The 27145-nt window shown below is 39.5% G+C and overlaps 1 protein-coding gene across 3 annotated transcripts in view; it reads left to right on the top strand.

Moving 5' to 3' along the window:
- GRIA4 (glutamate ionotropic receptor AMPA type subunit 4) overlaps positions 1 to 27145 on the top strand; it is a 233798-nt gene that overhangs the window by 118485 nt on the left and 88168 nt on the right. For all 3 annotated transcript variants that reach the window (XM_065626774.1, XM_065626775.1, XM_065626776.1), the window contains exon 4: positions 16799 to 16983. In XM_065626774.1, the coding sequence (XP_065482846.1) occupies positions 16799 to 16983 (185 nt within the window). The remainder of the gene's footprint in view (positions 1 to 16798; positions 16984 to 27145) is intronic.

The following is a 27145-nucleotide window of genomic DNA, read 5'->3' as shown; positions in this document are numbered from 1 at the left end:
GCAAATCCTGAAAACTCAACAAGAACGATATCAGGAAAAGATCCCATGATGTTTATTTATAGGATGTGCCCACTTTATTGCCTGCTCTTTCCAATGCTTTGTTTCCTGCTAAATTTTCTTTTCCACTTTGTTGACAAATCCAGACATTGTGCAAAACCACAGAGTGCCAATCTAGTAAAAAATGTAATTTTATACTAGTGTATTTGGGTATCCCAAGTGACTGATGGTACCTTGTAAGTTCATTCTTTAAAAGTCATACTTTCTAAGTTTGTCCCATACATGCAGCTTTTAGTGCAAGTTATATTGTTATGGAATTTGGCTTGTGACATTCAGGGGAACCAGCATTTGGACATGTCTGCTATTATTATGGTTACTGTACAAAAGCGGATTCCCAGGAGCCTTTCCAGTATGTAGGTGGAAGTTCCCAAGAATGATGTAGGCATGGGCACAGGCCTTCTTAACATAGAAATGTTAGGTATTTTACCACATTTTAATTACACGTGTTAAATGCATCAGGGCAGGATATCTGTAGCTGACTTTGTAAAACTTTAATTGTAATAAATCTGCAGGACAGAAAATCTTTGGAGTGCCAAAGACAGTGTAACGGAGAAGTACGGCTTGTAGGTAAGAATGTGCAATAAGATATCAAGAGTTATTTAAAAACAGTGTAGCTTTCAGGTTTGAGTATTGCTGTCTTGCAGCATAAAGACCTTTTCTGGTACCAGTTTTGAGTGGTGTGAGACCACAAGTTCAAGTCCTTGTGGGTTTCAGTAGATATGCAAGTCTGGAGGGTGCCTGGAGCAAGATACTGTACCAACAAAGAAAGTTGCTATTTCACTGAATGTTGAAATGTCAGTTTGCTGCAAGTTATCCTTAATAAATTCTAACATCTCCCTGGTAAACGTTTGGTAGTGTTTGTCTGCGTGGTAGGGGGTTTTTCTAAGTTTCTTTCCTACCCAGATATTGACTATCTTGGATATTAAGTGACTGAGATCATTCCAGGGTGGAAAAGGGCTTTTGCTATTGCAGTCCACTGAATATGCCATACACTTCACCTGTGTAGCTCTGCTCTGCCAGGAAATAACTAATATTGACATACTGACCTGCTGACAATGAACTGTCAAAAACGTCATGAATTCTTAGGAGGAAAACTTATGCTTTATCTATGGTAGACATGTCTGGTCATGTTTGAAATGTTCAGTTTGCAAATAAGGCATGTCATTTAAAAATCAAAATCTGTCCCTTCCTCTCTTTTGGAAATGATTATAAAATATATGCAGTAGCTTTTTAAACTATACTTTTTATATGCCAAAACTGTGCCACACATGTTGTGACCATCCTGAAGCTGTGAAACTGAGTGTATGTGAAAGATATACAAGAGAAAGTTGCACAGAAGAGGTCAACATTCAGTCTCAAAAGTGAAAACATCTATTTCTGGAAAAAAGTATATCGAGACAAGATTTAACATAGTGAAAAAATCTAAGTTCCAGTCCCGACTGTAATTTGTGATGTTCATTAACCATATTCACCTATAACACTAATATGCTTTGTGACAGGACTGCAGTTTTAGTGTACAGTACAAGTCCTATGAAGAAGGGTTCCTATCCTGCCTGCCAGCTGTGAAGTTTTTGCCTGCATACTAGGGTCTTATTTTCCTATCTGTTTTTTTGCTAGCTTTCACTTTAACTTCTTCTTTGTCAGTTATATTTTCACCTGGCACAGAATTAGTTGTACACTTAAATTCCAGTGAATGTATTAAATGCCTTTTGGAATTAAAGGCTCTCAATTTTAATTACATCAGATTTCAAATATTGGACCGATTTCTTCTCCCCTGAGTAGTTCCAACTAAAGTCAATACGAATATTTTATGAGTTATGCAACAGGATTTGTCCTATCTTTTATAAGTAATCCTAAAAAAACCCCAGTATTTATAGTATTTCTCTGGTTCTCATTCTGTGAAAATTCAACTTAGAATATGGGCTGTGTAGTGACTCATCTGTAATGTTGCAAAAGGATGACAGAAATAAAAATGCCAAATAAATTAGCTAAATTGTTTATTCCTAAGCATATTTTAAAATAAAAGAATATTAATAAAAACATATACATATTCAAATATGTCTAATTTGTATTATATTTTTTATTTTGATCATCATATTTTTAAATTAGTTACGGTATATCCATGTGAAAGCAAGTTGTTTTATTTTCAGACTGAGAAGTATGAAAAATGCTTGCGAAATGTCGACCTAATTTAAAAAAAAGTAGAAATAAACAACTTGCCGTACCTCACAGTCTGTTTGGTTTCCAAAGTCGTCTTTTTTGAGACTTTTCTGCCTACATTGTACAGCACTGAGGACAGTGAGGTCTTTGAGCACAACATAATTTATGTAAATGCAAACTATTATTCCCAGCAGGATGCATAAAATTTTATTCACATTCTCTGTCATACGGAGTATTGTACAGGCCTATCTCGTATTTCATGTTAGTTTTCTTAGGATCAGAATAACCTTTTTAATCATGAAAACGAATTAACACCAGACTCTTGCTGAAAAAGGATTTCTTCATTAAAACTACCAATAAATAGCAAATATTAACATTTTCAGACAGAGATAAAACCTTAAAGAAATACCTGTGAAGTAACTACAACTCTTTTTCTTGCACAAATATGTCCCTAAATTAAGCCACTAAGGTTTTTTAAGTGTTTGTTCAGTGATACGCAAGTCAACATGCCATCATTAATAGAATGCTAAATGTAAGTAAAACTGGTATCTTGTAGCGTGTTCTTCCATGAACAGATGTTTTATGTCTCTTTTTTGTGTCTGTCGTGAGCAACCTTGGGAGACATTTGAAACATGGTGCTCCAGAGCAGCTCCAGCCCATGGAGGCCACCTGGCCCTGGGACAGAGGTCTCTGGGGGGGAAACCCCACACATGAGCCCTGTGCAAATTCACACCCTCCTTCCAGCTGCAGCAAGGCCTGCACACAACTTCTCACAAGGTTTTTCGATGGAAACGTCCTGCAGTGTGTAAATATTGAGATTGTTGTCCTCGTATCATCTCCAGTGTTAACAGCTCAGCAGGGAAACTCCTGCTGCTGCTTATGTCTGTGCAAATTGTCTCTCATAAAACCATCTCATAAGAGACTTAGGCAAATGCCCAGTTTCTGTAATGGTGATGTTTGTCTATTTGCAATTAATTAGCCTGAGATCTGGCTCAATGACTTAGAACCAGATTTAGCTGGTAACTTTGGCAAGAGGAACGAGGTCACCCTGTCTCTCATACCTGGGGAGATGGTACCATGTGCCTCTCAGCCTGGAGTCACAGGCCCGAGCTGCTGCACGAGCCTTCCTTTGGGCTGCCGGGGGCACGGCTTCAGTAACACAAGCAAAACGCGGTGTGCTTAAGGAATTATATGCAATTTTACAGCTGTAGCCAGGTGTCCTAGCAGCGCTTAAGGATTCCCAGCAAAGGAGCTGGGTGTGCTCTCTGCTCCCTTCCACTTTGCTTCCAGAGAAAATGCCCCCAAGTATTAATCGTGGCCCACTGACCTTTTTGGAATAACGTTTCAGCCTTTAGGTGGAAAAGGCTGGACATTGCTGCATGAAGCAGACCGGAAAATTCAAATCTGCATTGTATCTCTTGAGGAAAATAAGACAGTTGCGGCAATTTCTGTTGTTTAAGATGCTCTGTTATGAAATAATATCTCATCAGTCACATTGAAAAGGGCAGTGGAAGCAGAAGCCAAAACATATAAAAAAGCATTAGGGGCAGGAGTTTTTTTTCACAGTAGTTTTTGAGCAATGAGCATGGAGTTGTTCCAGGCAGGAATTTGTAAGAAAATTCAAGATAAATTAAATAATATTGTATAGTTAGATGGGTTAGGTTATCATCTCCTTTTTCAGAAATAGATTTAATTTCCAAGTACAGCAGTGGGAACCTCAAAAAATTTGGTGAAAGTGGGATTTTTGTGGTTTTACACTAGTACAGCTGAAATCAGACCCTATTTAATATTTTATTTTCAACTTAAGGTACAGTCTAAAATGCCAAACATATATTCTACAACTTATAAAGTATTTTATATCTATTTAGCAGTTACTAGGTTCTCACTTCTCATTCCTCTTAGATAGAGGGAGTCCTTCTGCTGCATTTTTTTTTCACCTCCTTAAGTTTTTTCAGCCAGTTCCCACACCCTGTGCACCTTTTTTCTTTTATAAACTACGTAGCCACCGAGGCAAATATTGCAATAAAATTTTGCCACCTCTCTGATAAATATTCTTTGTACCATGCTGCAGAGTAATTTTCTCTGTCTTCCTCAGCCTTGGTGATATTTTAGCATTGGTTTTATGCTGTGGAGCTGCTCCGGATGGAGAGATGAAGACTATACCACCCAGGACACTCTCAGTCCTAATGATCATGACACGGTGGCCTCAGGGGCATCCAGTGATACATGCAGACTCCCATGTTTTGCAGCAGGGAGAGTGGGTATCTTGCTACCACTGCGCTCCTGGGGAACAGTTATGCGAAAACCAAATTATGGCTTTTATTTCTATTCATAGAAATATCCTAAATTCAAATATGTAAGGAATGTCCATTTTTATTAAATGCTCTTTCCATTTTTTGGAAACATTTGTCATATTTTCTTCTGGCCAGTCGTATTTAGAAAATCTCACTCATGTTCATTAAGACTTGAGATGTCACCAGAGTGCACTTTTCTGTGAATAAACAGCTGTTCAGGGGAAGAAAAATACTCAGCTCTAAAATGAGCGAAGTTCTTAAGACGATTTGCTTTCAAAAATGGTCAGCGCAAGTGCCACTGTATAATGAAACGTCACAGGCACTTAACTTTTATGGAGCAGTTATTGACTGGTCACTGTGTTCATTTTCAGACATTAATGCCAAGGTCAGTTAAAACTAACCAAATTCCAGATCAACATATATTTAATACAAGAAACTTGCCAAGATTTTATCACAATTTTCTATCCTGGCCTGTTTTCATTCAGGCAAACCACAGCTTTTAATGTCTGTATTCTTCTACCTGTTATCTTTTCATTATACCTCACCCATTTCCATGTTTTCCACTAAATGTCAGCTCCTGCAGCTGGAATTTAATTTGAATTGTTAAATATATTCATTCTACCAGAGCTTTGAACATGAGTTTATGATTACTTCTTGGAATATAGTTTGCCTCAGTGGGACGTAATAAATTAGTCTAATCATATAGTGAGTACTTACTTCATCCTGTGTTTGTTCCTGCTAGGAACTGAAATTGTCTGTGTAATTGTATGCAAATCCCTTCACCAGAATAATCAGAGAAAACCTACGTGTAACTGCCCATCCTGCACAAGAGAAGCATAAAAGTAACCTAACTTTTAATTCTACTTAAATGAAAAGTTGTGTCCTCATATGTAAAATGTAGATATGAAACAGAACTTAAATTAAAAGGAATGTGAGAAGCAAACAGATACTTTGCTAATATTGCAGGCTGTTTTTAGTCCTGCACAACACTATGTTAATACTGTCCATGGCATTGAACCTGAAAAATAATAATATTGGGATTTTTCATTTTAAACCTGGGGAGATTTCTGAAAATACATGAGATAGATGATAAGGGGTTTTATGAGTTGCCCTCAGAGGGTGCCTGTTTCCCTTCTGTGCCTGCAGAAGGAGACTGGAGTAAGTAGTTCAGACTTAGCCATCAAGCTTTGAATTGAGATAAATTCTCCTGTAAGGCTCCTACTCCAAGGCATGTTTTATATATTAGCCTCAAATCATTCTGATTTGCTGCTTTGAACTCTGTCAAATATTTTAGCATTAATTTTTTAAGAAGAGATTTAGTCATGTAGGACTTGTCCAGTGTCCTATATAAAGATCATATCATTCCAGTCTTCAACTTCCTTGTTTCTCTGTTCAAGTATCTAGATATTACATTAGCTGTCTTACTCATGGCATCACTGGAAAAGATTGGTTCTGCGTATCTATGACTGTGATAATAGTGCTTGTGAAGACATTCAAATGAGGCAAGGTTACAAAGTGCCTTTTGCCCCATCAGTTCTTTTCAGAGGAGGAATGAGAAGAGGAGGAATAGGGTAGAAGGAGCTGAAACAAACTGTATTTGTTAATTTTCCTCCTTTAAAAATTCTTTCACTGCTTTTTATGCTGTTTTGCAGAGATCCATATTAAATATTTACGTATATACACAGATATGTAATATAGAAGAACTTATTAAAATGCTTTTTCACCTTTTGGTTTTTTTCTTTGTAGGATTTTGTTCTTTTCTAGAAATTCAGGTTCTAAGCCATTTTCAAGATTTAGTTGAGAGTGATACTTCAAGCCCCTCAACTGAAATGCCTGGGAGGTGCAAGATTATTCAATATCGTTACATGTCAATGAAAGCCATTTTATGAAATCTTTGGATGTTTCCCAAATCATTATTGCAGTCCAAAAAGAATGAATTGCGTCTTAATTCTGATCTACATCAGAAGAACAAGGAGTTAGTTTTAGGAACTGGAAGAAAATCACAGATCTTTAGGCTTATCTGTAAACTGTTAGTTGTTTGGTGGGGTGGGAAGAGTGTCAACTTTTAATAAATTTGTCATCTCTGTGTAAGTTTAAAAGAAATAGCAAAACTTATCCCAGACATGTTTCAATCAATAGGGAACCATATTAAAGTCATAGCATCCAAATTTTAAAACCTCTCTTCCCAGGACATATTACATTTTTCTGAAAAAGTTAACTACTTGAGAGTACAGATTTCAAAAAGATCTTAACACAACTGAAATTTAAAATCAGAAATAATGTGCAGGTGATCTACAAGTAGAACTTATAGAAGGAGTAGGGTCCTATAAATTATATGCTGTGTAGCCACCAATAAATAGTGACGTGGCCACATGTGCATAGAGATAGAATTAAGGTTGTGACTCTCTTAAAATGAATGCTTCTTAGTGTGAATGCTTGTTGTTACAGTCTGAAGATTGTTCTTGCATTTTTCTCTCATATATGTATTAGAAACAACACTGCATGAATGCCGATAGGCAGAGATTGTCAGGTATTTTGTAGTAAAAGACTAGTTTTCTAACACATCCCTATAGAAAAGAGGCAGAAGTTGTGATATCAAGGTCCTCATTTAGTGCCTGGAGTCAGTTCTGTCCTGGGGCACAGGAATCTTGCGTGTGGGCTGAGGCAGATGCCTTGTGGGGAAAAATAGTATGTGACAACGTAATTGAAGACAGTGGCATAATACATTAATTAGAATACATTAGGGTACTGCTGCTTTTAAGATATACAAGCTCTCGAGTGCTTTAACTTGCAGTCTTAATATTCTTTGACGTGGTTCTTTTGGATGTTGTTTACACAAAGGTCTATGTACAATTGTATACCATTACAGGGCAAACAAAATCCTATTAAATTGAGACTAGAGAGGTATGTTGTTGGGAAGCTAGCAATTTCTGGAAAATAACTTTGCATCAATGAAGATAATGTGTGAGGAAGGCAATTAATTAGGATCAGCATTACAGGCTATAGGTTTTAGTGAAATGAAGAATTTTTACTTTAAGACATTGCGCTAAAGAAGAAAAGCTTAAGCTATAATGTATAAAAGCAAGGAGTATTTACAACTAAGCTGGATATTTGTCAAACAAAAAAGTAATAAGAAGAACAAAGAAGAAAGAAAAGAAGAAAAAAGGTAAGTTAAATATTTGAACATACTGTATTTACTTCCAAAATAAGTTCAATTTTTCCTGTTTTCTCTCCTTTTTAAAAAAAATACTGATACACATCAGCCCTAATGATCAACCTAAGATGACTGATGAGATAACTGGTTATTCAGAGAGACTATACCCTCTATACTTTAAAATGCTGGTCTGACAGAAAGTAAGCCTAGCAGCTTAACTGCTGTTTTCTGTTTGTGGTGGTTTTTTTTTTTTTTTTTTTAAGGTAGTAGTTTGTGAGGTTCTAATAACATTTGAATTACATACAGTTTCTGATTTAGCAGTCAAAGTTCTGCAGTAAGAATTTGACAAAATTTGCTAAGAATGTGGCTTCATTGCTGCTTGTAAACTTCAGAGGAGCCAAAGACTTCTCACCTGAGCCAGCTAAAAAATAGACAAAGAAAAGCAAAGAAAATATAAAATGTTAACAAAGTACGTAAGTGTACTTTTGGCATATATCTGTAAGTATGCTTGTATGTATTCATCTCTGTGCATGCTTGTCATAAGAAAGGGTGCTGTACTTTGATGTGAGGTGGGAAGGATAATGCTGAGAACTGTGAAAGAACAAGCAAAACTATGACTGCCTTCACAACCAGGGCTTTTCTTCAGTTTTCTTCAGTTTCCACTCATCTCTATCACTTAGTGTTTTGATGAGACACCTTTACATTGTATTTCATATGAAGGTTGCAGACTCTGAAATGCAAAGAAGGGGAAAAAATCTTCCTGCAGAGTGGGTGTAGCATAAATGGGACCTGACATAGCCTGAATCTTTGATCATGAATTCCCGTTGTGGAGTAAGCCAAACCTCCTCCAATATGCTCACTGAAAGCATATAACTTACATTTAAGGCTTTTTTTTTTTTTTTAAAAAAAAAAAAAAAGGTCACAGTTGCAATACATTGCAGAGCATTTTTCTTGTAACTTTATGTCTTCATCAGGAAAAAAGGGTTAGTAAATACTGAAGATGAAGTTGCACGGTTACTGGCCTCTACAGGATTAAGGGAGAGGAGGACAGAAAGTCTGACCATAAACTACTGCTAGAGCTTGTTTTGGAGGTGTCTCACAACACCAAGAAGCTATTCAAGGTTATGGATCTCAGGGAGGCAATAGACATAAATGCAGACCATAAAGGGCCCTTTATCATCAAATATTCTGAAATATGACAGCAAAATAACTGTCCAGGAGATGGCTAAACTGGATCCATCATTTCCTCAGTTTTGTTTCAGAACCATCTGTAATAAAATTATCCTGGTCATTGATAGTATAGATGACTTAATTTACAACCTACATCATAACAGATAAATTTGAAAATGCATAGAATTTGGAAAGCTAAGTAAACCCAAACATGGGGTTTTTTAGGAACAAATCACGTGAAATAAAAAAAAAGTCCTTCTATCACAAAGGAACGAGTTTTGTAGACATTGGAAAAAAAACCAGATGTCTCATTCTAGAATGATTTTTGCACAATTTGCATGAAATTTTGCTAAATGAGTGTATTGGGTTTGTGTGGCAAGGGTTCCCCTATGTCCAATAGAGCCAATGCCATCTGGTTCCAAGATGAACCCACCGCTGGCCATGGCCAAGCCTATCAGTGATAGTGGCTGCACCTCTGGGATAACATATTTAAGAAGGGGGAAAAAACAACACATGCACAACAACAGCTGGAAAAGAGGAGTGAGAATATGTGAGAGAAACAACCCTGCAGGTGCCAAGGTCAGTGAAAGAGGAGGGCAGGAGATGCTCCAGGTGCCGGAGCAGAGATTCCCCTGCAGCCCGTGGTGCAGACCATGGTGAGGCCGCCTGTCCCCTGCAGCCCATGGGGGTCCATGGTGGAGCAGAACTCCACCTGCAGCCCAGGGAGGACCCCACACCAGAGCGAGTGGATGCCCAAAAGACGCTGTGACCCTGTGGGAAGCCCACCCTGGAACAGATTCCTGACAGGACCTGTGGCTCTGTGGAGAGAGAAGCACACTCTGGAGCAGGTTTTCTGGAAGGACTTGTGACTTCCTGGGGGACCCAGGGTAGAGCAGTCTGTTCCTGAAGGACTGCACCCCATGGAAGGGACCCATGCTGGAGCAGTTCATGAAGAACTGCAGCCTGTGGGAAAGACCCACATTGGAGAAGTTCACCGAGAACTGTTTCCCATGTGAAGGAGCCCACGCTGGAGCAGCAGAAAAGTGTGAGGAGTCCTCCCCTGAGGGGGAAGGAGCAGCAGAAACAACATTTGATTATCTGACCGCAATGCCCATTCCCCCTCCCCCTGTGCCATTCAGGGGGAGGAGGTAGAGAAATGAGGAGTGAAGTTGAGCCCAGGAAGAAGGGAGGAGTGGGGGGAAGGTGTTTTTAAGATTTGGTTTTATTTCTCATTACCTTACTCTGATTTGATTGGTAATTTAACTAATTTCTCTGAGTTGAGTCAGTTTTGCCCATGACAGTAGTTGCTAAGTGATCTTTGCCTGTCCTTATCTCGACCCACGAGCCTTTTGTTGTATTTTCTCTGCCCTGTCCAGCTGAGGAGGGGAGTGATGGAGCGGCTGGTACAGTGGCTTTGTTGAGCACCTGGTGTCCAGCTGGGGTCAACCCACCACAAAGGAGCTAAAGAAATTTTGTCTTCATGAAATTTGTAGAAGATATGTAGAACACTGGTCACACACTTGAACTCGAAAGAAGTATATGAGGTTCACTGTCAAATAAAGAGGTATTAAGTAGTGATCCATTCCGGTTGCAGGTTTTGCCAGTATATTTGTTAATGACTTGGATGAAGAATTCCAGAATACATTTGTTAAACTTGCAGACAATAAAAAGTTGAAAGAGTTGTGCGCACTTTGGAGTACATCTGTAAAATACATCACATTTTCACCAGTGCACTTCAGGAAAGACTTGGATCAATTGCAACATATCCAGAGGAAAGTGAGGAAAATTGTCAGAATCCAGACTAAAATGTGTTTCACAAAGAAAACCTGAAAGAATCATGTTTCAGCAAGAGTAGTGCAGATAGAAATGAAACAGTAGTCTTCAGTTATGTAAACCATTACTTTAAAGAAGAAGGTAACAAACTGCTCTCCAGGCCTACTAGAGAGAGGACAAGAATGAGTGGCTTTAAATTGTGCCAAGAGAGACTTAGGTTAGACTTTAGGTAACATCTCCTGATGATAAGGATAATTATGCAATTAATATATTTGCTAGGAAGTTACTCTTTAGACATTTTTAAGGCCAAAGAAAGATATCTGTCTAGAATGATTTAAATATAATTTATCTGTCTTGGGGGATGAATGGAGAGAAAGGAATACATGGGCTTATTTATTGAGCTGCCTATCTTATTTTCCAGTCTACATGTCATTTCTGTGAATTAGACCCAAGAAGGACTCAGAACACACCTGTAGTTCTAGCTTTTACACTATTGTCTAAATCGATGAGATTGTATGTACTTTTTGTTGAATGCTCTGGCTCCAACTCCGCATGCAGAGAAAATCAGGCATGCTAATGAGTTATTCTGTGTCAAAGATTATATGATAGAGTTTCTAAATCTTACTGATTGTGTTTGAATTCTCAAAGTTGTATACCGACCAAGATTTAAAACAAAACCAAATATTAATAAAAAGGTATTGATCATACTGAGGCAAACTAGAATACAATTGAGTTTGATGTTTATAGCTATTGTTGAATGTACATTCATTCATCAGTCATACTGTAAATTTCTTGTATGGTTTTCATCACTGTAGTGTCTGGGTTCATCTCGCCAAGATTTGGCTAGATAAATGGTAGGTATTTTCACTAAGCCTCATGTCTAGACTCCTTCAGTATTCATTGGAGAAAGAGAAAAGCACCTCTGAGATAGATATCTAAGAAAAAAAATGCTTTTTTTATGGGATATATGTCTCTCCTTTGAAAGCCTGGATGATTAGCTTAGACAACTACTTTACAGACAGCTAGAGCTGAGTGACATGAATCCAATCCTGAATGTCAAATATATTGGCTTATCCATACTAAATGATTTGATCACTTATTCTTCACTTCTGCTGTGTTGGATTTATAACAAATTTATTTCTTCTTCTGATCCTAATATGAATTCCAATAGATGGAAGTAGCATTCATAAAATAGCTCCAGCATTTCAGTGTCTGTGGCTGTTGGGATCATAGCTAATGTTGGGAATAGGATCAATTCCAATTTGAAAGTTAATTGGGCCCAGAAAGAGAAGAAAATGAATTTGCATCTCAGTAATGTGCAGTATATGATGCTCATCCTTGGAAAAGACCCATGTTCATCAGAGATGTTTTCCGCTTCTAGGGCCATAACAAATACATTGCATATTCTGCTTCCAAGTGTATTAACCTGTTAACGTCATTTGGTATTGTCAGTCTGCTAGCCAGGGTAAAATACAGTAATAATATGTAAATATTGCATGTTCTTCATCATAGAAAATCAATATTGTTACTTCCTGCACAATAATTCCAAAATAAAAAATATTACTGGGTGTGCTACTGTTTGGAGCAAGCAGCCACTTTACTATCTGTCTCTTTGCAAGGCCATCAGGAACGACTGCATGCACTTAGAGGGGCGGATGAAATGGTTTCCCAGAATGAAAAGGCTGCTGGAACATTAAAATTATTGAAATTTAATTATAACACTGTAATTGATCGCTGAAAAATTTCTGGTGAAGGCAAGCAAGCAAGAAGAAAAAGAAAACAAAAGGGGGAAAAAAAAAAAAGGAAACAAGCCAAGCATGTGCATTCCAGCAGAAAAATAAGTCAAGAAAATGCTTCTCTCTTCAGTTTATTCTGAACACACTGAAGAGGTTTAGATATCAGATTTTACTTTTCATTTAAATGGAAATGAATGAAATTAAGTCATTGACTGCTGAAATTAAATTGGATAGAGGAAAGCCTAGCTGGTACAGCAGAAGACAAATAAAAAAACCTGAAAGGCCACTGAACTTTTAAAATCAAAAAGATTACCCATGACTTCAGCTACTTGGGTGGAGGGTGGTTGTGTATAGGCTCCAATTGCAGCAATGTTGCAGTGACTAAGAGGAATCCTGGGCTCCCAAACTCCTGCACTTACAATGTATTCTTAAATACCAAAATTCGTCAAGTGTTTTACACACTTTTGCCTCCAGAAGACATCTAAGTCTCTCTGAAGGAGTACTAATCTCTCTGTAAACAGACATAAGACCAGAAGCACATCTGACATAGGTTTTGTGTGGCTGATGCATTTTGCAATGGAAAAATACCAACAGAGTGTGGAATAAAGGAAGCAGCGTTAAAAAAAAAAAATCTGAGATTTTGTTTGTAAGATATTTAGCTGTAGTATCAATCCCAATATGTAGATTTTCTGTGATAGGCATCTCCAGCTCTGATTTTACAGGAAAAGAATAAAGTAACTCTTCATTTTCATGTTTCTTTGTTTTCCCAATATGATGACTATATGATATCTTCTTGGAAAAAAAAAAATAGCAGTACGTTAGATCGTCACAATTCCACCTGACTAGAGAATAGAAAAGCAAGGAGAGAAGCGATCAAGAAAATAAAGTCATTGCAGACTTTCCCTGTCGCTGGTTTCATTCCAGTATATTGAGGTGGAATTGGTATTACTGGTCCTTAAGCAGTTGTCAGTACTATCTACATTTAAACAATTACCTACAAAAAGCAGCTGGGAGACTTCTTATCCCAGGTTTTTTGAGGAAAATTCCCCAGAATCCTGGTTCCATAAAGAGGAAAAGAAACCATTCTCGTATATAGTGTATTTGTGTTTGGTAAGGATTCATCTGTATTTCCTGGCAGTTGTATTGGTGTTCTATATTGTTCATAGATTTGCTAATTAGAGCACAAACAAAAAAAAATGTCTAAAAAACCTCTAGGAAAGACCAGGAGCTTCTTGATACAGACCTCCAGGCTTCAGATGGTTCTGTTTGGCCACAATATTTTGTATTTTCTGATGAGTTATCTGCGTTTCATGATTGAATTAATTGGTATGAAATGATAACTATATACATCTGTGAGAACTTACCTTACTTTTATTTATTGACATAGTCCTAAACATTTTTTAAAATAATGTTGTTTTGAAAAACATTGATTGTGTAGCCCAGCTGATATGAGTTAGCTTGGGTTTTTTTTGTTTGCTTTTATGCAACAAATAGTGTTCCACAATACATGGGATGGAATGTATTCGATAAAATGAATCATTCATCTGTCTGTAGCATAACTGAGGATAAGCAGCACATAACCAGAAAATAAATACCTATAGGATTCATGTCTGTCGTCTTTACTTGAGCAAACATCTTTCTGAAATGTAAGAATTTTGTCTAAACAGAGATGCTGCACTCAGTGTCTGACAATTACCCCAGGTTAGTTTCAGGGTTTTTTGCCTTATAAAGAGTTTGCAGCTCTACATACACCTATTTTTTTTTTCTCTGTTAGCTGTAGCCAATTATTTTGGACAAATAAGCATTCTCCTCAGCATGTCTCATTTTTATGCCAACTGAGCCTGTGAATGCCTTTATTCATTCTATTTAAACTCCACCCTTGTCAGTCTATTAAAAATTGTTCTTGTAGCCTGAATAGATAACTATGCAACTGATTACTTGCACAGGGATTCTGAACTCTTCTGATGGAGATGTTGCACCATATCCAGTTGCTACCATTTAGCTGTACTTGAAAGACATGCTACCATAAAAACTCACGTCTGCATGCCAGCTATTGACAAGAAGCTACAGAAGCTTCAAATGCCTAAATGAAGGCAGTTGCTAATGAAATGTGGCAAGTGAAACCTTGAATCAAGGTAGAAAAAAAGCTTTTCTATGTGTTTGTTTGATATTTGTGGTGCTTTATGCTGGGATAAATTCCCAGTTTGATCAAAACACATCTTGGTAAAGTTGTCCAAGCGAAATAAGAAAGGAATGAGGGGATGTCAAAATACCATTCATTCTGAATCAAAGAAAATGTTAATTTGTGTCAGGAAGCTGAATTAAGCAAAAGTTGACTGCCCTTGTAGCAAAGATCAAGTCAAAGTTACAGTGTAAATGAAGCAGGAACCCCTGTAACACTGGAGTAGTTTTAATGTATGTCTATATATGGAAATGAATAGGAAATGAAGCAAGAAATACAATGTTTGGGAAAGAATCTCATCATGATTTGCAGAGATAATTACAGGCAAAAAGAGATTGAATATAGCAACAGGAAAAGCAGAATAATTATACAGCAATTAACAGGAAAGCTGTATGGTTCTTTGAAAAAAATAACGGTGATTGGGGTAAAAATATATGCTGTGTACAGAAATGGTTTAATACTCAATACATCAAGTATTTTAATTCATTTCCTAAGATAAAATACTGTTTCATAACGTAAATGTCTCATTTATATGATAAAATGTTATGCATTTTATGTATGCATTATAAATGTTTGTATTTTTATCTTTAATATGTCATCTGAATTGAAAAAAAAAATAATAAGTGTTCATTTCAGAGTGCAGGTACATAGTGTCCTAATGGTAAGAATATACAGATTTTAAGTTAATATTTCAAGGACTGCAAATGTCATAGGAGCCAGTAGAAAAAGAGCTGCTCCTGGATTTGCAAGAGAATTAGTGTCTCATGCATCCTAAAATCTTCACATTCTGATAAAACTGTTGTCTACTTTTATTTTACTGGAGGCAAACTTAGGTTTTAGTGGGTTTGTAGGTCTGCTGACAATTAATTAGTTAGCAACAGCACACTCCAAAGAACTCTTTCTGACATGTGACTTAGAAAGATTCCTCTTGCAGTCTGTGGGAATGTCTGATACTGCTTTTTATGGGGAAGCCGTCATGCGGTGGCATCTTCAGATGCATTAAAATGACAGCTGGGGGTCACTGCACTCAGGCATGGGACCCTCTTGTCAAGAGAGAAAGGAGCCACCACTGTGTAGCTGCATCACTAAAGATAGTTTTCGAGAGGTGAAATCTTTAATTTAAAGCTAGGGTGGGAAATTCAGCTAGATAATGAGTAAAAAGCCACAATATTTTGTGTTATGATTCTAGACAGGAGGACTGTCTCTGAATTGTACCATTTGTATCAGTATGTTATTGACAAATATATCTGTCCTTTTTGTCTTTCTTAAATGTTAACTCTGGGTCTGAGGTGTGCAAACTTCATTGCTTTAAACAAATTCACCATTTATTCTAGATAAAAGATGCAATTACACATGCTTCTTACTTCAGGAACTGGTTGGGCAAGTCAAGGCTAGGCTTGCAAGCTGTCCTGAGATATGTCACAAGCTCCTCGGCTGCCTCTGCACCGCACATCCCCAGTGAGAAAAAATTGGGAGAGGGAAGAAGGCGAAGGGCTGGTGGGCCAGGGGACACTGTGCCCTGTGGGTCCAGGTGGAAACTTCTGTCAACGGGCTCAAAAATGACAAAGGGGACATCAAATACTGATAAAGAGCAGTCATTCTGCCAGTAGTAATAATTAATGCTGCTATAGTGCACTTCATTCATTGACCATTGGGACTCTGCACACATTGATTAAAGCTTATATAGGATCTCTGAAATAGATCAATATTATTTCTATTCTCACATCTATACTGGCATATATATGTATAAATAAATGAAAAAACGAACTCTTCTTAAGAAGCATTAAAAGCTGCTTGGATTAAATGTTGACCAAAAAAAAAATATCCAACAAAAAGAATGTCCAACTAAAAAAATTGTTTTGAATGTCTAACATACTACTTTCATAATATACAAATACTTCTGGTGAATGAGTAGGCTCAGATTTTCTCTTTACTGTATCATGAAATGCCTGGATAGAGAAAACCTGCACAAAACCAATCTGAGAAGCTGAGTACTGTAAGAACTGAAGAAACTGTAAGAGTTTCTGTGTATAAATCATATGATGATTATCCATAATGCTGAGAATCATGCCAAGGATTCCGATCGCAGCAATTGTAATTTCCGTTAATTGCATACGATGCACTGATTATGGCTAGCAGCATAGGTAGAGATACAGTTTCATTCCCCTCCCTGCAGGAACAAATATTAAGAGACATAATATTGATTAAGGGCAATTCCTATTCAAAAAATGCAATACTTGTGTTACTAATGTATTGTATCCTTTTCTTTTAGGTTATTCAATACTTCAAGCTATTATGGAAAAAGCGGGACAAAATAGCTGGCAAGTCAGTGCCATCTGCGTGGAGAATTTTAATGATGCCAGCTACAGGCGGCTTTTAGAAGACCTGGACCGAAGGCAAGAAAAGAAATTTGTAATAGACTGTGAAATAGAGAGGCTTCAGAATCTCTTAGAACAGGTAATACCTGCTTTTAATGTCACTGTAAGCACATTACTGAAACTCCAGATGAGCTACCATTCTGCATTGCATTTTGTTTATTTTCTCGACTGAAATGAGATTACTTGCTCTTTTCTCTTTGTTTTTCTTCATGGGCCTATATTTGTCCATTCGTTTGCCAGCTCCGTCAGCGCAGTGACCCCCCCTCTCCCGCTTGGCGTGTTTGCAGTTGAAGGATGCCGGCAGTCAGGGCAGCTGCACATCTGGCCCTGTATCCCAGCACCTCCATGCCGGATACCTCTCGCATCAGGGTCTTAGGGCTGACGGTGTAGCTTAATTACCAAAATTCCCTCAATCTGTACCTTCATGGCAGTAAAGCTCAGTTTTGTCTGAAGAAAAAAAATCTTACTTGAATCCAGTGTGAACTTTCTATTCACCATATATATTTCTAGCCATAAAATGCTTTAAAATTATTATTACAGATATTTAAATTTATAGTTTTATTACCTTAGCAGAGTATTTATGAACATAAAGAGCAGTAGAATAAAGATGCTATTGAACTGGGAAGGAAGGTCAGGTTCTTCCACCAGTTATTCATGGAAGGCTGCTATTACATAAAGAAAATACTAGGCCAGACAGACTGGCTTGCAGTGGGTAATACCTATGTTGTGAATATAAAGTGAATATAAAATCGTGCTGCTCTGATGTGGCAAATCTATCTCTATATAGTGCTTATGTATGAGCTCTTTCTTAAACGACAGAAAAAATAAAATAATGCTCTGGAAGGAGCATTTTGTCAAATGACGGGAAAATAACTTAGGGTTAACTATCTGCTTCTCGCATGATCCCACATATTATGCTGATGTGCTGCAAGTGCAGCGTTCGGTACCTGCTGCTGCTGCTGGAGGACTTGCAGGGACTGAATGCCATCTGCTGGTGGTCGATCCTCCGCCGCCACGCTGCTTCTCTTTGCTAGCGCATTAGAGAATTTTGAAGATCTTGTTGTAAAAACGTTCATGATGCATCTGCCGCTGAAGTCACAGAAATATGAAGTGTCATTTGTGATACAGAAACGCATAAAATAGTACTCATAGAAATATATACTTCAATTTTGCTTTCGCTGGCAGAAAATAAAGAGGAAAACTGAGAATTAATAGGCTGATTTAACAAGGACTTTTTCTATGACTGTTGCCAAGAGAAGAATAGATGATGCCATATTGCTATCAATATTAATTTGGCCATTTGTTTTTAAATTCTGAATGGCAGTATATTTTGACACCTGCTTTCTATAGTTTATAATGAAAACCTCCCCGAGTTCAGCCTATATTGTAGTAAAACGGAACACCCATTTGAGGGTCTTTTAAAACATATTCAGTAAAATAATTTCTCTCTCAGCTCTGTGTGTTTGCACGTGTGTACATACCTGATTTCTTTTACATGGAATGCAAATGTGACTTAGAAATAGCATGCAATATTGCCATAAGTTGAAGTACACCCACCATCCTGCGTAGGTGCATCTACTGAGTATCCACTCAGTTTCAAAGCAAAATGAAGTCATCCAGTACACATTTGGATCTCACTGATCTCACGTGTACATTTTATTTGCTTCCAGGAGCTATTTCTCATTTTCTTTCCAGATTGGCACCTGCATAGCCGGTTCCTTTTTAGGAACATAACTGGTGCTCTTTGTTCAGATAATGCAGAACTGAATTGGATATTGATTTTAATGTGATTAGGTTTTGACCTCCTCTGACTTCCTACCGGTCTGGATTTTGCATGCCTAAATTAGGTACTTAATGCAGGCATGGTAAGTCATAAAAATGAAGTGCCTGGCCTCAACAGACTGAATCAGATGTGGTGAATTTGGCTAACACCTCTACAGGGTAAGCTGAAAAGCTAATTGAGTTCTGTTTCCATTAACTGCACAGGGAGAATGAAGGGTAGGAGTCAACACCTGATTTACAACATACCTGTATCTTAGTCAGTCATACAAGCACTTTTAGGAAGTGATTCATCTGGCTACTCTCTAATTTTGGGTGGGATTAATTTTACCCAGGAAATGAGCTCTTCTTGTGCGGGTATTTATTCACATCTAAGTGTAAAGCCTTTGCCCTTAAATCTGTGCTAATGAAGTGAGATAAATTGTTTTTTGGGCACGTGGGGTTTTTGTTTTCTCAGTAGTGACTGTGCATATATGCATGAATATATATATATATATACACTTACACGTGGCCTACTTAAATTGAAATTCATATATTTTAGAATATTTCTGTAATTTTCCCAGATCGTGTGAATTCTCTTCTTCACCAACATGCCTGCAGATCATCTCCATCCTTCCAAAGGAAGGCCACTGTACAAACAGGAATAGCATTATAGCCAGGCTAGACAAAGTATGCAGAAGTGCAGAAGAGCTGCAGCTTTAGTCTCCATTGTGCAGGTCCTGGGCTTCCTGCAAATAGACCTGGGGTGCTGGTTTGAGGCTCCAAAAGGAAAGCACTTTGCCTTCAGAGATCAAGTGCTGCATATGTATGGGCAGTCAGAAACAGTCTTGGCCACAAAAACTTTTGAACTGCCAAAAATGAGACTGAAACATAAAGAGTCTAGCCCAATGTAGGAAATGCAAAATAACAGCTATTTTAAGACATCAGCCACTGACTTTTTCCCTTTGCGTGAAAGTTTTAATAACCTGTAGCAGACAGGTAAGGTGGCTTCACAAATGGACTAAAAGTCAGCGTGCTCTTCTCTGCATACACAGAGGAATTGATTAAGCTTCAGTGACTCTAATTAACTCAACTTCTTTCCTGCCTAGTTCTCCTGTAATTGAGATCCTAAGTTGTGACTATACTGTAATACTTTGCAATGTACAAGTAAATGTTCTGCAGAACATTTAGGAAAAGTAATTAAATCTCAGTAATGAGACCGTAACTCAAATTGCATTTGCCCTTAAATCTATGCTAATGAAAGGAGAGAAACTGGCTTGTGGGCTTGTGGGTTTCTTCTCGAGTGACTGCCCATATATATAGACTTTCACACTTCTCATGGCTGTGGACCTCAAGCAGTGAAGACTGGAGACTTTTTATCTGGCTGTGTTTAAAAAGTGAGCCCATGTGCTGCTCCCCTGCCCGTCCCTGGTGCCCACTTACCTGACCTGGCATCTTCTGCTCGCTGTCCTCTCCCAGCCGTTCAGCTGAGAAAATCAGCACCTTGCTGTTTCCTCACTTGTACAATTTTAATCTTACCATTTTCTAATTCTTTTTGCCTCCTATATTTTTCTTAGTTCATTAGTTTTTCTCATTTATTTTCTCCTCTCCATGTGCCTTGGTGTGTGTAGAAGCTGCCTCCACACTCCGTACCTGAGGCTCGTCTTAAGGGAAAATTTCTCTCCTGGAACCCAATGACGTATCTGAAATCCAGGATCCCCTTGTGCGCAACCAGGATGTGCATTTTTCATCATACAGTCTTTCAGGTTTCTATGTTGCTGTGGTGAGATTGATGTTTTGGGCAAGACCCAAACCTGTACTCCTTTTAAGGGCGAAGTATAGATAGATGGAGTTTAATTTCAGATTTCTGTTCTAGAAAGGGGGAGAAGGGCCAGCATTAATTTCAGGAGATTGATTCAACCTGCACACAAGTGTTTATGTCACGTTTCCCCAGATTGCGGCCTTCTGTCTTAGACTCAGAAAAGATTTCAGATCTTACCTCTCTAGGCTATGCTAAGCCTGTGCTCCTCTTTGGTCATGCTCACCCACACAAGACCATACAGTCCCCAGTAGAAAATGGAGAAATTTAGGGGTGATTGGAAACGTTTTGCTTTGTTAGTGCCAAACAGCATCGCTCAGCTCAAAGTACTGTTTAAACGCAACACTGGAGCAAAACATCCATTTCTGCAGGGTCACAGAGCTGTTGCTTCGATTCATCAGTGAAAAAACATCTTCAGCCTGACTCAGTAGATCTCCACCTACTCTTGAGAATCTGCTGTAGCTTAAGCATAGCAAGATAATTTTAGCTCTTTTTTAGACTTTTTTCTCAAGATGGTGAAAGAACACCCTACATCCTCAATATCTTACAACAGCCATAACCAGGAAAACCTTTTTGTTACCTGTGAGTGGAACTCCCCCTTTGCACTCCTCTGGCAGAATTCATCATCCTGCAGTCCCAGGCTCTGAAAGACATCAAGACTTTTGCTGTGATTATTTTCTTTACTTGCCCACTTCAAGTGGTGGCACACGATTTGCCTTTGGGGAGGGCAAGCAGGTCCTGACCCTTTTGAGTTCACCGGTGTAGACCTGGTGTATGGCTGGGGGTGGTGTGGACTGTTCCCTCACCAGGGCCTCTCAGGGCAGCCTTGGCAGCAGTGGTGCTTTGGGCAGCTCCACAGTCCTTGACACAAGGGGATGCAATGCTTGACACGACCACTGCTGCTCACCCCCAAAAATAACCCCCAAACAGTGTGTTTCAGTCCTGTGCAGGAGCAGCAAAAGCAGTAAAATGAAGGTGGAAGGTGTACCTGTCCTTGGCAGGGGTGTTGGAACTAGGTGATCTTTAAAGTCTCTTCCAATTCAGGCCATTCTATGATTTTACGAAGATGTATTTCATGTCAGCTTTCCCCAGAACTTCCAGAAAGTGCGTTTCCATTTTGAAGAAAGCACATCTACTCTTAACAGTTATGGAGGGCTCTTTATGCTTAACAGTGTGTTTTATAGAACCTCGTAAGTGATCTCACTACATCTGATTAAGTGTCTCCCCAGTTTGCTTACTTGGCTTTTTGTTTCATCTGTTCATACACAGCCATAATAAAAGTATGCCATATGTTTTTTATTCAAAACATGAACTATGATAATCCTTTATTTATATTGTATAAATGACTAGAAACAGAGACAAAGCCTTATTTTCCTACCCATGTGGAATTAGAGATTGTTTTTACCATTACCTTTCTAGCTTAGCAGGACAAGATAGAAAAATGAGCTAAAACAAAGAAAGATAAAGTGACGTCTCCACAGTTTTATACAACAGATAGAGCTTATATAGCAGAATGCATTTCTAGTGATTCATATTCTTCTGTCAAGGACTGTTATGTCCTTGTTTATTAACATCCCTTTTTTCACGTCACTTTCAGCAGGTGGTCTTTTAAAAGCGAAAAAATATTCTGTTTGAATTAAAGGATGAAAGTCAGTGAGAGACATGAAAAATTGTCTGTGTGTGTCTCGTCATTCCAAGTTGTGTTTCTAAAGTGCTGCCCTGCATATAATACGAAAAACTTTCTGCTTAAGATGAAATGAATAGTTGAACACTATTTAATAGTGTTAAAATATATTTTACTGGGAAATTGATAGACAGACCCAAAGACAGCTCAGTAGAACAAATGCAATTTGCTTAGGAAAGAGGACTAAAAATGTAAAGCAAAACACACATTTAAGGAAATGTCACATCAGTCTCTTCTAAGTTTTACTTGCATTTGGTTAGTTGCAATAATTTACCTTCAGCAAACACATGCCATAGATTTCTTTTGTGATTTCTTTGTTTGCTAACTGGCAAGCAAGAGTGAAGTCTAATAAAGCGATGAAATTGTGATCAGATTTGAAGAATAACAGAGAAAATAATTTTGAAGATTTCAGTGAAAACATATATTATTTGTTCAACCATCATATTTGTTCTTTTTACTTCTTCAGACACTAATAACACTTATTACTAGAGAAGCAGACTGTCATTTGCTCAGCTGTAGCTGGCCTCGAAGCTATTCCTTATAGTTGGTTCAGTGCTCAGAAATGTGTTCAGATATACAATGAAGTCAATGCTCCGAATAGATTTTGCAATTAAGCTGAAAAGTGTAATATAAGAATCGTTTAGATAATGATGGATAGTTTTCTTAACTGTAAATACTTTAGCCTTTTTCTTTTGGCCTTTCATTGTTTTATCTTTTTGCTGTTAATCTATTTCTGAAGGACATTTAAAATTATGTGAGGAAGCTTTCAGAAGCATGAAATGCTGAAGTTGGACGTTAACACTTATGGTCCCCCATTTCTTTTTTTTCCAGAATCCTCATTGTCAGCACATCTTAAACACTGCAGGGCAAATAAGGTACCAGAAAAAAGACTGGAGTCTTAGAGCTCTGAGATTTGTTTTTAGGCAGATTTTTGCCCAGTTTTGAAATTCAGACTGTGAAGCACTGACATGAACAGCTCTATTCTACAAACAGAATAACAGAATAATGGGGTTGGAAGTGATCTCTGAAGGTCATCTGAACACTCCCGCTGCTCAAGGGAGCAAGCTTAGATCAGGTTACTCATCCAGCCAAATTTTGAATACTTCCAAGGATGGAAATCCCACAACCCCTTTATGCCGTGTTTCAGTACTTTACTAACTCCTGGTAGGAAAAAAAAAAAAAAAAAGAAAGTTCCTCATATCTAGCTGGAATTTCTTGTGTTGTGACCTGTGTCCTTTACCTTTTGTCCTGTTGTTGTGCACCTCCAGGAGGAGTCAGATACCCTCTTCCTTACACCATCCCATGGGGTATTTATACATATTGCTAAGATCTGCCAGAGCCTTTTCTTCTCCAGGCTGAATGATCCCAGCTCTCCCAGCTTCTCCTCATATGACAGATGCTTCAAGCCCTCAGTCTCCTTCATGACCCTTCTCTGGACCTACTCGAGTATGCCCATGTGTCTTTTGTACTGGGCAGCCCAGCACTGGACACAGCACTCCAGATGTGGCTCCCCAGAGCTGAGCAGAGGGGAAGGATCACCTCCCTCGACCTGCTGGCAGTGCAGCCCAAGAGGCTCTTGGCTTTCTTTGCCATGAGGGTGCATGACAGGCCCATGGCAAACTTGTCTACCAGAACCCCCAGGAGCTTTCCTGCAAAGCCTGTTCCCACCCAGTGTGTACCCAGCCTGTCCTGCTATGTTTGTTAAGCTGAGAGTTATGCCAAAAAACAAGGCACAGATCTACACAGATAAGCTAGTTTGTTTCTTATTACTCTGTCTGCACACCTATAGGCAGGTCTTGAGATAAAAATACCTTATGAGTGGGTGAACTGTGTATCATCTTCTATTGAATCTCGCAAACACAAAGTATGTTTGCATCAGAAACAGCTAGAAGGAATATCAGGGTGATCAGATCAACCTCTGTGCTACTTTAAGTGACCACATCTAAAAAAATCCTTCACTAAGCCAGGCAACATGCTTCTCCAGTATTTTAGTTCCTTGTTCTCTGCTACTGAATACTCTGCTACTTCTTCCTAATTTCTGATAGTTCTCTTGGGCAGATTTGTACTAGGAATTCAGTTTAACTGTGTCTCCATAAGGAGCTTCATGCAAAGCTCAGCAAAGCAAACTGAAAAACACAGGTTAACTGTAATTACATTTGCCTGGGACCTTTATGTTTACTTCTTTCTGAAAGAATATATTGCTACTCCTATTATCATTTCTGTTTTCTCAGTCTTCTCCATATGAAGTAACATTTATAGTGTTTTTTTCTATATTTGTACACACCAATATGTACATAAACATATACACATGGACATATACAGGACTCTATTCAGCAAAAACACGTTTCTCCTTTCTGCAAGAACGGCAATGGATTTCCTTTCCTCTTCCATCTGCAGCAGCTCCATCCTCTCCTACCTATCTCCATCTGACAAAGTTCAAACCTTAGCACTCTGTGTGTTAGAAGTCTTCCAAGGTGTCCACTGTGAGCAGTGTGAGCAGGCCAGCCAGGCGAGGTGGTGGAGTTGCTCTTTATGTGAGAGAGCAACTGCAATGTATAGAGTACTGTCCAGGTGCGGTTGAGGAGCGAGTTGAGAGTCTGTGGGTGAGAATTAAGGGGCAGGCTGGCAGGGGTGACACTGTTGTGGGAGTCTATTACAGGCCACCAGATCAGGGTGAGGAAGTTGATGAGGCCTTCTATGGGCAGCTGAGCGTGGCCTCTCAGTCACAGGGGGATTTTAACTACCCTGATGTTTGCTGGAAGGACTACTCAGCCAGCCAGCCTCAGTCTAGGAGGTTCCTCCAGTGCATTGACGATAACTTTCTGATGCAAATGGTGGAGGAGCCGACTAGAAGAGGTGCGCTGCTGGATCTCGTCCTCGCTAACAAGGAGGGTCTGGTCGAAGCAGTAAGGTGGGGGGCTGCCTTGGTTGCAGTGACCATGAGATGGTGGAGTTCAGAATCTCCTGTGGTGGGAGCAGAATACCGAGCAGAATTGCAACCCTGGACTTCAGCAGGGCCGACTTTGGCCTTTTCAAACAGTTGCTGGAGGAAATCCCGTGGGCAAGGCTGCTTGAAGGTAAAGGCGCCCAAGATAGTTGGTTAACATTCAGGGACTGCTTCTACCAAGCTCAAGATCAGTGCATCCCGACGCGCAGGAAGTCAAGGAAGGGAGCCAGGAGACCTGCGTGGTTAAACAGGGAACTGCTGGGCAAACTCAAGTGGAAGAGGAGGGTTTACAAATCATGGAAGGAGGGGCTGGCCACTTGGGAAGAATATAAGGCTGTTGTCAGAGGATGTAGGGAGGCAACTAGGAAAGCTAAGGCCTCCTTAGAGTTAAACCTGGCGAGAGGGGTCAAGGACAACAGGAACAGGTTCTTCAAATACATGGCAGATAAAACTAACACCAGAGGCAATGTAGGCCCACTGATGAACGGGGTGGGTGCCCTGGTGACAGAAGATACAGAGAAGGCAGAATTACTGAATGCCTTCTTTGTCTCTGTCTACTCTGCCGGAGGCTGTCCTGAGGAGCCCCGTACCCCTGAGGCCCCAGAGGAAGGCAGGGCAATGGAGGAGTTTGCCTCAGTTGATGAGGACTGGGTTAGGGAGCAATTAAGCAATCTGGACATCCATAAATCCATGGGTCCAGATGGGATGCACCCGCGGGTGCTGAGGGAGCTGGCTGAAGTCATTGCTGGACCGCTCTCCATCATCTTTGCCAAGTCTTGGGAAACGGGAGAGGTGCCTGAGGACTGGAGGAAAGCAAATGTCACTCCGGTCTTCAAAAAGGGCAAGAAGGAGGACCCGGGCAACTATAGACCGGTCAGCCTCACCTCCATCCCTGGGAAAGTGATGGAACACCTTATCCTTGGTGCCATCTTAAGACATATCAAGGATAAGAGGGTCATCAGGGACAGTCAACATGGCTTCACCAAGGGGAAGTCGTGTTTGACCAACCTCATAGCCTTTTATGAAGACGTAACAAGGTGGATTGACGATGGCAGAGCAGTGGATGTGGTCTACCTTGACTTCAGCAAAGCATTTGACACCGTCTCCCACAGCATCCTCACGGCAAAACTGAGGAAGTGTGGACTGGATGATCGGGTAGTGAGGTGGACTGCAAACTGGCTGAAGGAGAGAAGCCAGAGAGTTGTGATCAATGGGGCGGAGTCTGGTTGGAGGCCTGTATCTAGTGGAGTGCCTCAAGGGTCAGTTCTGGGACCAATACTGTTCAATATATTCATCAATGACTTGGATGAGGGAATTGAGTGTACTATCAGCAAGTTTGCTGATGACACCAAGCTGGGAGGAGTGGCTGACACGCCAGAAGGCTGTGCTGCCATCCAGCGAGATCTGGACAGGCTAGAGAGTTGGGCGGGGAAAAATTTAATGAAATATAACAAGGGGAAATGTAGAGTCTTGCATCTGGGCAGGAACAACCCCAGGTTCCAGTACAGGTTGGGGAATGACCTATTAGAGAGCAGTGTAGGGGAAAGAGACCTGGGGGTCCTGGTGGACAGCAGGATGACCATGAGCCAGCACTGTGCCCTTGTGGCCAAGAAGGCCAATGGCATCCTGGGGTGTATTAGAAGGGGGGTGGTTAGTAGGTCCAGAGAGGTTCTCCTTCCCCTCTACTCTGCCCTGGTGAGACCTCATCTGGAATATTGTGTCCAGTTCTGGGCCCCTCAGTTCAAGAAGGACAGGGAACTGCTGGAGAGAGTCCAGCGCAGGGCCACAAAGATGATTAAGGGAGTGGAGCATCTCCCTTATGAGGAAAGGCTGAGGGAGCTGGGTCTCTTTAGCTTGGAGAAGAGGAGACTGAGGAGTGACCTCATTAATGTTTATAAATATATAAAGGGTGGGTGTCACGAGGATGGAGCTAGGCTCTTCTCGGTGACAACCAACAGTAAGACAAGGGGTAATGGGTTCAAGCTGGAACACAAGAGGTTCCACTTAAATGTGAGAAGAAACTTCTTCTCAGT

This window comes from Caloenas nicobarica, chromosome 1 (assembly GCF_036013445.1).
Source record: "Caloenas nicobarica isolate bCalNic1 chromosome 1, bCalNic1.hap1, whole genome shotgun sequence".
Lineage (NCBI taxonomy): Eukaryota > Metazoa > Chordata > Aves > Columbiformes > Columbidae > Caloenas > Caloenas nicobarica.
Note: the sequence above shows the minus strand (reverse complement) of the source record. Positions and strands in the feature narration are given on the sequence as shown.